The following is an 11,939-nucleotide window of genomic DNA, read 5'->3' as shown; positions in this document are numbered from 1 at the left end:
ATCCCAAACAGAATGAGCTGCAGCATAAAAATCTAAAAATGGAAGAATTGGAAAAAAAATCTATCAATTCAACATGAGACTGGTGACTCATGCACAGGAATGGACAGAAGATTGTGAGATTCAGTTTCAACTGTATTTTCAGAGCATGGCCTTGAGTAGCTTCACCTTAATTAAGTCTCAGATCTCACTCATCCACTGGAACCATAAGCCAACCTTCAAATCTATACGGCTTTTGTCATAATTCTAATAATAGATTCCAATCATCATGAGTAACTGGACCAATCTTTGCAGAGTTCCATACCCAAAAGCAGTAATCAAAGATCATATGCTCACATCCTGCACCAAATTAGTAATCATAAAAGCAAATTAAACAGAAATTCTCCTTTTATCTTAATTGAAACTAGATACTGTGCAATATCAGATACTGTCCAGATTAATAAGACCATTTCACAATAGCAGACATTGTGCAATATCAGATACTATACAGACAGTAAGACCACAGTATAAGATTTGATATTGTACAACTATTTACATATCAATATTATACGAATTTATTGTTTCTTTAGTTTTTAAACATGCTCAATGTTTTCTCTGGAGCCGAGAGGTAATAAAAAAATTCCAGCACGTATTTTTCATATCGTGAGGGTTGCAAATGGGATGATGTAATCGAAGTTACAGTAGATTTCATCAGATTCCAATAGCAAGTTTTACTCGCCAATAAGAGTTTTAAATTAGTACACTGGGAAAGGAAGTTAAAGAAATTGACAAATAAATTAGAGACAGACTTAATCTGAGGGTAGGTTTGAAACACTCAGAAACTAGTCATACCAGGAAGATGTGCAGACTTGCCTGCCTTTGACAGTTGCAGCCTCAGCAGGCACCTGGGGACGGAGATTCCTTTCATAAACAACCTGTTAGAGTGCACCAGTGCCCAGGAGCACACGCACCAGAGGAAGGGGACAAATGTTGACATCTCTTCCATGGATACAGAGTTTCTTTTTTAAGTTTTGATTAAGATTTTTTAGAAAATCACTTTAAAAGTTATTTTCGAATTTTTTTTTTGGTTGGAAACCTTGCTAAAAATGATCCCATATTCCACGCTTTCTTAAATAACAGGCATTGACCATAATTCAATGCATCCTGATGACTCAAGGCCATTCCATGAAGATCAACTTCACATCCGGCTGTATGTCATTCTGACTGTTTCTTATTCACAGGTGGTCACCGAGGCTACCAGTTTCACCACTTGTCATTTGCTGCTTTTGCTCTAAGTTGGTGTGAGGATTCCAATTTTTAAAACTATTAGATTTGTACAGTATTTAAGATTCAATAAGCTCTAAGTGAAAAAATACCAAAACACAAGAATGGCTTTTTTTAAAGTAAGAGAATTCTGTTTTTCCAACTTTGTGACAGTTCTTTCAGCAGTGTCCGACAATATTTTTACATACATCCTGGAAGATCTAGAGTATGTATTCAGGATGTCTGAGGGATATAGATGGTTGAGAATAAGAGATGAATGTGGGTAATAAAGCATGTCACTACCCATAAGAAAGGCTCAGAGCATGGTATTGATAAGACCAAAGTTATGCTTAGTAGAAATTTATCATCCCTTTGAATGTCACCTTTCTGTGACAATATTAACATTTAAACTCAAGACCTTTTTTTATTGAAGTATAGTTAATTTACAGTGTTGTGTTAGTTTCAGGTATACAGCAAAGGGACTCAAATATACATATATATTTTTTTCGTAATCTTTTCTATTATAGGTTGTTACAAGATATTGAATATAGTTCCTTGTGCTATACAGTAGGTCCTTGTCGTTTATCTATTTTATATAGTAGTAGTGTATATCTGTTAATCTCAAACTCCTGATTTATCCCTCCCCAACTTTCCCCTTTGGCAACAAGTTTGTTTTCTGTGTCTGTGAGTCTATTTCTGTTTTGTAAATAAGTTCATTTGTTCATTTTTTTAGACTCCACATATAAATGCTATCATATGATATTTATCTTCATCTGACTTACTTCACTTAGTATGATGATCTCTAGGTCCATTCATGTTGCTGAAAATGGCATTATTTCATTTTTTATGGCTGAGTAATAGTCCATTGTGTATATACACCACATCTTCTTTATCCAGTCATCTGTCGATGGACATTTAGGTTGATTCCATGTCTTGGCTATTGTAAATAGTGCTGCTGTGAACATCGGGGTGCATGTATCTTTTCAAATTAGAGTATCCTCCAGATTTATATGCTCAGGAGTAGGTTTACTGGATCATATGGTAAGTCTAGTTTTAGTTTTTTAAGGACCCTCCATACTATTCTCCACAGTGGCTACACCAATTTACATTCCCACCGAGAGTGTAGGAGGGTTTCTTTTTCTCCACACTCTCTCCAGCATCTGTTATCTGTATATGTTTAAATGATGAATTAATAAAAAATAAAAATGTTCTTACTGCTAAATTGAGAACAGTATCTTTTCTGGAATTACAGACTTTAAACTTAAGCAAACTCAATCAAAATTCTTATTCTACATAATCTTTCATCTGAACAATCACTCCAAGTTTGTCAGATTATTTTAAATGCAAGTATGATGAAAAGTGTGACCCACCAAACAACCAAAACTCTAATTATTCCAGCAAGTTTCTCCTATCCAAAGTCATGATATTTGTGTCTTGTGAGCAAAAAAGTATTTCACTGAGTAGGTTTGGTTTCAGTGTTAATCACAGTGTTAATCACAGATGACTGACAAAGAAAATCTTACACACTGAGAAGAAATATCACTCGGCTTAACCTGATTCTGGTTGCATGAGCCAGAATGGGTCCCCATTAAGGAGGAAGGCAGTCATATCCTGACTCTTGCTGGAGACTCAGTGCACTCCAGCCGAGGTTAGAGAGACATGGGTTAGAACCTCAGCATCAATACTCACAGTGAGGAGTATTTTAAAGAACATTACTTGGCCTCTTTGAACCCCGGTTTCTTAATTTGAAAGAAATACCAAAATACCTACCTCCCATAACTGTTGTGTTCCTGTGAAATTTATATACATCCTATGCCTGGCTTGATGCTCCCATAGATTACAGCGGTTCTCCCCATAGGCGTCTTGTGTCTGCAGGTGTCGGGCACATGAAAGTGCTCCACACGCATCTGCTTTTGTTGCAATTCTGCCGTGTCAGTGAGAGTCCTTTATGGAAATTTAATCATTCTTAATAAACTGAGAAGCCACATCTTCTGATATATTTTACTTATGATTCTGTCTGCGGCCTTCGTTGGCTGAATAAAGAGCAAAGCACAGAAAGAACTAGGCTCTGGAGAGTTACAAACGAAGGATAAAACATCATTCTTACCTTTAAGGAGCTTATAAACAAATGGAAGAAACAGGTCGAATGGAAGAAATCTATGACCCTACACACACCGGAAGGCAAGAGCACCTAGATCCAGAGCCAAGCCTACGGGAAGAGTGGGTGAGATGAGCAGGATGAAAGGGCGAGCAGGCGGAAGGTGGCTTCTGGATTCATGAGCCAGCCACTGGCTGAACTTCTGTACTACACTTAGATTTCCTTCATTGTCTCAGAACTGCCGCTGATACCATGCTTTTCTGAACATTTTTTTCAAACACAACCCAAAACATATTCTGTAAAGGAATGCACTACATGAAAGGAATTTATAATAAAGCTATTGTGTCTGGAGTTACTTATTAAGTACCTAAGGAGTATGCCTGAATCTGTTTGGTTTCAATCATTTAAAAGTTTAAAGACCACTCACAGAGCTTGGTCTGAGTCTCCAAGGGTCATCCTGGGTAGAGGATCCCCAAGGAAATAATTCTACTTTTTCCCCCACTATATTTTCTACTGTGCTGTCAGGCTAGTCTTTCCCAAAATACATACGTCTGCATTACTCAAAACTCTTAACGGATAAAGTTGCAATATCCTAATATAGAATTTAACATCAATTATAATGTCTCCAACTCGTATTTCTACTTTTTCATACAGGTCCCCACCATTTCCCTAACACTCCACCATTTTGGGTTGTTTTCTGGGTTCCAAGTGTGCTGTACATCAAAAACATCAGGCTCCTGTTACATCGCATAAATTTACTATTTTATTTTATTTTTTTCTCAATATTGACATGTTTGAGAATCTCTGCAGTTCTTGGAGTTGGTTTCCTTTCCCATTTCTATCCTAACTCATATGCTACCTCTTATGTAACATTTTCCTCATACTCCGCCCCACTCAAAGTCCATCCTTGAGTTATCATACCATCAACTCAGTACATCACATTATGTTATAGCTATGTGTCTACCGCACCCTTAGAAGCAAGGATTATAGTCCTATGTTCAAAGTTCCAACACAAAAGGTAGAGGCCAGTACACCAACAGAAACTGAAATGAGTAACAGTTGTATCAGTGAGCTACAGCTAAGGAAACACTCAAAGAGCTCTCTCAAAGTATTACCAGTAATCCTTGAATATTGAGCTTTCTCAAGGGGACTGATGACAAGTAGCCTTTCAAAGTAGATATTTAGAGAATCATCATACTATCCAAATTACTCTCATAAAATTCTCAAATGGTTGTAATCTCATTTCATTTTATTGCATGAATATATGAGAGAGAGATATTGGAAAATTCTGAGAGCAATCTTGCAATAATGGTAAACTAGCCCCACACTTAGGAGCAAACAGGCTAAAGTTAAACAGAAACAGAGATAGATTGGTGTAGAATAAAAAATAATGAGCCATACTTTTAAGAGCCTAACAAATTTCCTAACAGATCTAGGGATTGTGTTGAAATATAAGCTGCTAGTGAATCATCAGTGGAGAGTTTCTATCAGGCTAAACTACACCAAGAAGATACTCAAATTATATTTGGGAGAAAACTTCCTAATATCAAAGACTGTTAAATGGTAGCAATTTCAAAGTAAATTCAAGAGTCAAAAGAAAATTACTAACCAGTACATTAGAGTTACCTCCATAACATATTGCCAGATGGCTACAAAAGAATAATGGTCTCATCTGACCTACTGTAACAAACAAGGAGGAGACAAATTTTACCAATGCTTTCCCCAAGAAGAGTAAAAACAGAAGTCTAAGGAGTTGTAATAATGGGAAATCCCACTAATGCTGTTGGAAGCTTTTACTAATAGTCATGGGAAAATGGGAAACACACCCTAATACAGCACTCATCATAGGTCATAAAGTTCAGATTGTCTGAATACATCTTGAAACTCTAAATCACCACTAAATATAACTATTATGTTCAAACAATCAAAATGTTCTCCATCAATTTACTGATTAACACTAAGGAAAAAAAGACATGACACTATGCATCACAATTTAAAATGTGCAAGGAAATCAGTTAGGATAAATATTTATTTCCACATAACATTTCTTAGTTGTGAAAAACACAATATCCTAGTCACATTTACACATTACTTAAACTTTGCAATAAATTACATTCAATATATTCAGTAATTTTTGACCAGGAATCTGAAATTAGGAGGAAATATATAACACTACACTTTTCTTATATTTTATGATTTCAAAATATTGGGATTAACATAGGGATAGCATTAAAATTCACACAAGAACAAAATTACTATAAAAATACTCAGAAATACAGAATTTCATTGGCTATGAGTGCTTATTCAAATAGGTGATCATGTGAAAGTTTTAATTCACTATGATCATTTAAAACAGAACAGTTATTAATATAGTAAAACACTAGGATGCTGCTTTTGGGACTGACTGGCACGTACAGCTAGTCTAAATCATAAACAATGGGAATGATTATGTGTAGTATTTGTATTGTAAAATACACAAAGGCAATACATTTGGAATGGAAAGTTTCTGCATTTTTCCTTGGCATTTATAAACACAGACTTTATTAACTGCAAACTCTTCTTGTATTTTTTAGGCTTATGTTCCGTAAAAGAAATGGCTCCTTGGAAGATTGTGAGGGCAATTTTACAGAAGGCATCAAAATGTCGAACCTAATGGAGGCTTTGTTGTTGTTTTGTAATTTCCTTGAGAAGCTTAATCACAAGAGGATTTTTTTTTTTAATTTTTCATGTGCACTTATACTCAGAATATGTAGCTGATAGCTTGGAAAAGCCATGGGGCTCTGAATTACTGTAAAATTGGAAACTGAAAATTAGAAGGCTGATGAGCACTGGTAATTCTTAGGAAATAAGAGCACTATGAGATTTTGTCTTTATTAATTCACATTCACCTAAAATGAAACAAAATACTGTATTTTTAGTAATGCTCAAAAATTCTTAGCCTTCCTTCCTCTTATATAAGCTTAGTAAAGATGGATTATTCCATATGGACTGAAATATCTACAGAAGCTTCTCAAACAGAATCTGAAATTTTCATTTAAAAGATTACTTTTCTACAACATGCATTTAATTAGAAAATGAAAAAGAGCTCTACAGAAAAAAAAAAAAAAAAAAAAAAAAAGACAACTGGAGACCTGTCAGCCTAACAGCAGAACACGATTCAGAAGCAGCAGTACGCAGTACGTGACCTTTAGCAGCGGCATAACCGCACAGGAGTGGGACTTCACGTACACCGACTCACTAGGTGTTATTCCACAAGGATGTATGTAATAGGGTTATTTGGAAAATATTTGTCGTCAATGGGAGATAAATTTAACAGCATATTTCTGATAAAGATTTATATTGAAAATCTCACAAAACTTACAAAGTTTCTCTAAAGCATTTCATACAAGCCTAGTATTTGATCATTTAATCACAACTTGAATTTTAAGCAAATACTCCTTGACCCTTTTCATTCATGTCTGATTCTTTCAAACAAGTTGTGAATAGGTTTCCATACATATTTTTCAAATGACCTTAAGTTTTAGTTACATATAAATTCTTAAGTATTAAATGTATTATATTAAATCAAGGAAACACATAAATACAATTATTAAAAAAATGCTCTTGAACTAACTTTTTGATTTGGGTCTTTTGCAGTAAGTCACTAATGCTAAGCTATAAAAAATAAAAAGAAGTAACACTACCTTTCAAAATTCTTCTGAATGAAATTATCAGGTATCTTCAGGTCCCTAAGTAGGAAAATACAAACTAGGTAAATATGACTTATCTCTTTAAGAAAGCTATTGCTCTCGTAAAACTGACAATGAGAATCGAGTGCTTACAAATGTCTAAAATACAGCAAGGAACACAGAGATTCTTGCATTAGCTATTGCATATGCTCACAAAGGCGTCTCACTGTTCAGAAGTTTAAACACAGAAATGAAACAAGTATTGCACTACTTACAGTGTGAAGGTGGATTTGGGATGAAAGACAGAATTTATAATACATGATCAAAGCAGTTTTATTAGTAATTGTGGCACTCTTCTCATATATATATGTAAAAAATAAATTGAAGATCAAGTCATAGACAAGTCTCCCTGTCAACACCTTTCCCTGAGTCAGCTTTCTTCTCTTTTCGGCTTTCAATGCTACAGGGGAAAAAAGGAGAAATTTATTACTTCAATCTAGCGCAGCTACTGGGAGATCTGCTTGCTCAGACACAAAACCCATCAACCCCAAAGCACCACAAGGGCCCTTAGGCATTGCTCTTTCATGCTGCGAAGCACAGATAGACAGCAACAATTAAAATCCTCTGCACTCAGATAGAAACCAAGAACTGCAGAAAAAGGGAAATTCAAAAAACAGAAACTAAAAAACAAAAACCAAGACATTTTTAAAACAGTTCCAAAAGCATGCAAGATTAATACCATGGCCCTCATTTGGGCAAATGAATCACCGATGATTGTTGAAAATACCAGTGATGCCCCTGTCTTAAGACAGCACTGACACGATGAATGACACAAACGAGATGCCGCAGTAGGTGTTTCTGGGCCCTGCTGCAATTGGCGCATCCTTTGTGCACAGACTGGCTCCTGATCTGGGGTGAGAATCACGTCGTTGTCAGTTGGACAGACACACTTCTGGTCTAGAGGGGGCGGTCACCCCGCACACTGCCCTCCATACACCTGGGCCATCTCTTCACAGACAAACCAAACCCTCCTCCTGTCCGCCAGAGACACAATGTCTCACCTCACTCCTTCCAGAATAAACTCATTCCCAAGTGGCTTCTGTTTTAACTATGCTCCAATTAACTTTTTTCTTCTTTAATTTTCTATAGAAGTATTTTTTTTTAATTGAAGTATGGTCTGTTCACAATGTTGTGTCAATTTCTGGCCAATTAACTTTACCAGTGGGCAAGCTAGTCATGTGACTTAACCACTTAAAAAAAATTAGTTTTCTGAGGTACACTTTTCCTACTCTCACGCTGACAGTTTTCACAGAAAATTTAAACATTGTGCAGACACACATGAAGCTCACACCAAGAGCACCTGCTTCCCACACAGGCAGAGCAAAGCCCTCCACATAGTTGGGGTCTCTCCGTGTCCCTCCCTGCTGCTGATACAGCAGCCTCTGGGGCCCTGAGCTGGAAGAACCCACACATTGTACTGTTAACTTTGGCTCTTAATATAACTTTATGAAATAGTTGGTGGTGGGGTAGCCCCTGGTTTTATACAACTCTTCTACAAGCAACAAAGTAACGGTTAAAAACCCCTTTTTCCTCTGGGGCCTCCTGGGCAGCTTTCTTAGTGGTCAATAACTTACGACACATTCTAAGAGCGTGTTTCTTAAATTGTTTTTCCTCCAATTCAAGCTTGAAACAGCCCTTCTCAGTTGTCACCAGCACCCGGCGCCATCAGGTAAGAAGCGCCGGAGCTTCTGCCGTCCGTGGCCCACTGCCAGCGCTGAGAGCTGGTGTGAGCGGGTGCCTGCGCAGCCGAGTTTGTGCCTGCCACGCGTCTGAGCACACGCCACTTACAGGTCAGAGCAAAGCAACTTTTTTTCTCTTTTCTTTTCTCTTTCCATGAGAAGGGATGACAGTGTGCACATGATGTGTTGAGAGGCTTAACTCTGTATTTTTAACTTCTCTATCTGCCTGACTCCATTCTTCTACTTTAAGTTCCTTTCATATGACAAGTGTCTGCTACCCGACTTTCCAAATTAACTTTTCCTTGTGCTCTACCTGATCCCTAGTCTCTACTGCCAAACAAAGCCAAGGAAAACGAGCAGCAGGGGGGCAGTGGAAGAAGCCCTGGGCTTGGAATTGGAAGGTGACATTCAGTTGCTGGGCAGCTAGGAAAGAGCTGTGTGACGTTGGACGAGTTACTTAATCTCTCTGGGACTTAGTTTCCTCAACTGTAAATTAGTTTTGGACTAAATGGCCTCTAAGTTCTCTTGTAGCTTGAATGCCAGAATTCTAAGGCTGGTGGTCTCAATTCCAATGAGCTCTATCTTTTGAAAGATAGAATAACAGATCCTATCTGTAGGAGACTGTGGGGACAGAGGCATACTGGCCTCAACACTTGCACAGTTCCTCTGCACACACTGCTCCAACAACTTTCCATAAACGAGCAGATTCCCAACGGCAGTATTAGTCACCAAGCAGCAAAAAAAAGATTCAGAATGTCCATTTTAATCACAGACATGGTTCTTCCTGATGCCCTGCCTTGGTCATATTGGTTGTTTGGTTACCAAACAATAACCAATTAAATGATTGAGCTCCCTTAAACCTTACCTTAAAACCAGTGGGTTTGGTATCAGATTAGATTTCAGCAAACAAAGAGGGAGAAATTTTATAACCAGCTCAAGACTTCTATGAAAAATATTATCGACTTGAATCTTCTTACTGCGTGGCTATTACTCCCTTTATCTTTTGTTACATTCATTTTTCAGGATGCCAATCAATTCTAAACTTTCACTGTAATAAATATATTACATATATTTATTAAATTATAGCGTACCTATTATATGTAGTGCTGCTACAATAAACACATACTGCATATCTGCTATATACCAGGTCTCTGCAAAGACCAAGGGACACAAGATGGATGAGACAAAACATAAGGAAGCAGTATTTCAAGAGAGGGTGAAACGTGACCCGCTAGCTTCATGCTGCCAAGCAATCGATGAAACTGTTATCTCTCAATGATACCATAATAAAATTGCTATACACAACGTTTACCAAGCAATCATGAGAGGGCCAAGGCCTAGGAAATCAGAGCAAGGAAGCATCCAGGATAGAAGGTGGTGGTAGTGGGGGACAGAGGGCGGCAGGGGCAGTGGTCCCAGACCCTAGCCTCCACCACCAGGACAAAACCAAGTGCTGCCAGGTTCCTTCCCAAGAAACGTCAATCTTAGGTGTCAGTTGTATAATACTTAGGAGTTGGTCACCTATTCTGATGCAATGTGGTTTTAATAGGACCTATTTCCACCAATCCATTCAAGTAAGCTGCGGCAGAGCCCGTCACCTGTGTGTATAGCGCTGTAGAACTAGGATCAGATCAGACACCCTACAGATGTGGTAGAACAGATGTGGCAGTTAGTTAGTTCTTAGATCCTTCTTTCAGTTAAACTGGATGAAATTTTTGGCAACAAAAAGTGAATGAAATAATGGAGAAAATATAACTGCTATTCCAAACTCCACTAAGGAAAGCATCTAGGCTTCTCAGACAGGCATGTAGGGCCACAGCTAGGGGTAGGATGGAGCCAACCTGGGGCGGGGTGTCAGAAGCCAAGAGATACAGACCCCAGTAACCTGGTCTTTAGGGTTTTTTTTTTTTTTCCAATGGATACTCTAGCAGGCAGCATTTCTACAGTCCCTGGTCATCATATGTCAATGCCTTCCACAGACACCGAGAGAGAGCAGTGGTGGTGGGAGGATTTTGCTGTTATTAGTATTGGTGGTTTTAGGATTTCTGGAAGTCACACTATTTCTGCCAGTTTCCACTGTTATGAAGATAAAAGACATTAATCACTAAGAGATATTTTTCACATGGAAAGCTATAGATTTTATCACATTTAAAGGTAAAGAAAACTGGGTAAACTTTCATTCCACAATAGTCTGAATCTTCTGTCAGTGGGAACGTATGTTCAAAGAATAAGAAAAAAAGTGATTATATGAAAATTAGAAGGATGATCTACTTAAAACTGGGCCAGCTTAAAGCACATTACATTGTTCAGTAGAATTAATCTACTGTGTGAAGTAATCTGACACATATTTTTTAACAACTAAATTTTTCTGGTGAAAAGCATCACTTGACTTTATTTACTTTAAGGGGGGCCTAAAATACCATGACATAAAAACTGTTGCTGGAACCAAAGAAAAACAGAGAGTTTTCACTGTGGATCCACATAGTACAGGAAGAAAAGCGATCTCTGAGTTTGATTATCTCAAATTCTCCACATATTCCCATGGCTGGCATTTTATTTTGAGCTCATAAACTTGGAGCTCACACTTTAAAAAATCAGGGAAATGGCATTTTTTTTTAATGTGAAAGGGTCCGCAATTATACATTTCAATGGGTTTGAGAAATTACCCTTCTCATAACTCTAATGTTCTTCCAAGACTTTTAGCAAAACAGAATTACTGTGAGGATGACTCTGTCAGACTGTAACAGGGATCTTTGGGAAAGGAAGATAAAGCATTTTTTAGAATAAAATATTACTTCTGCTTGAGCCAAGCAAAGAAATACATGACGATTTTAAGGCCCTGTTAAAAGACAGAAAATATCAACCAAGAGTCTTAGAGAGCCTACTGAGTAACTTATGTTAACCTCCTCTGGACTAAGTGTTGGGGGTTGCTGAAGGAGAGAAAGGGAGAGGGGTGGTGGGGGGGAGAGAGAATCAATTAATCCCCAGCTTTATGGGGTGAAGACTCTAAGACTCTCTGCACATCCACTGTTCGTGTTGTTTATGCTGTTTGAAACTGAGATGACACTGAAGCAACATGCCATTTTGGGGTGACAAAAACCAGCAACAAGCGATATTCTCTAAGTCTAATGTAGCCTCTTTTTCCAATCCATGTTTCCAAATATTTCTCGTGAAGCTAAAGTTTGCAGTTTTGGA

The 11,939-nt window shown here is 37.7% G+C and overlaps 1 protein-coding gene across 3 annotated transcripts in view; it reads right to left on the bottom strand.

The window, feature by feature from the left end:
• Window positions 1-5,191: 5,191 nt before the first annotated feature.
• SLC4A10 (solute carrier family 4 member 10) overlaps window positions 5,192-11,939 on the bottom strand; it is a 250,809-nt gene continuing 244,061 nt past the window's right edge. The window contains exon 26 of one of the 3 annotated variants that reach the window (XM_014552454.2): window positions 5,192-7,465. In XM_014552454.2, coding sequence (XP_014407940.1) covers window positions 7,399-7,465 — 67 coding nt within the window. In that variant the 3' untranslated portion in view covers window positions 5,192-7,398. The remainder of the gene's footprint in view (window positions 7,466-11,939) is intronic. The other 2 variants (XM_032479570.1, XM_032479569.1) reach the window with 2 other exon arrangements.

The sequence above is a fragment of the Camelus ferus genome, chromosome 5 (genome assembly GCF_009834535.1).
Source record: "Camelus ferus isolate YT-003-E chromosome 5, BCGSAC_Cfer_1.0, whole genome shotgun sequence".
Lineage (NCBI taxonomy): Eukaryota > Metazoa > Chordata > Mammalia > Artiodactyla > Camelidae > Camelus > Camelus ferus.
Note: the sequence above shows the minus strand (reverse complement) of the source record. Positions and strands in the feature narration are given on the sequence as shown.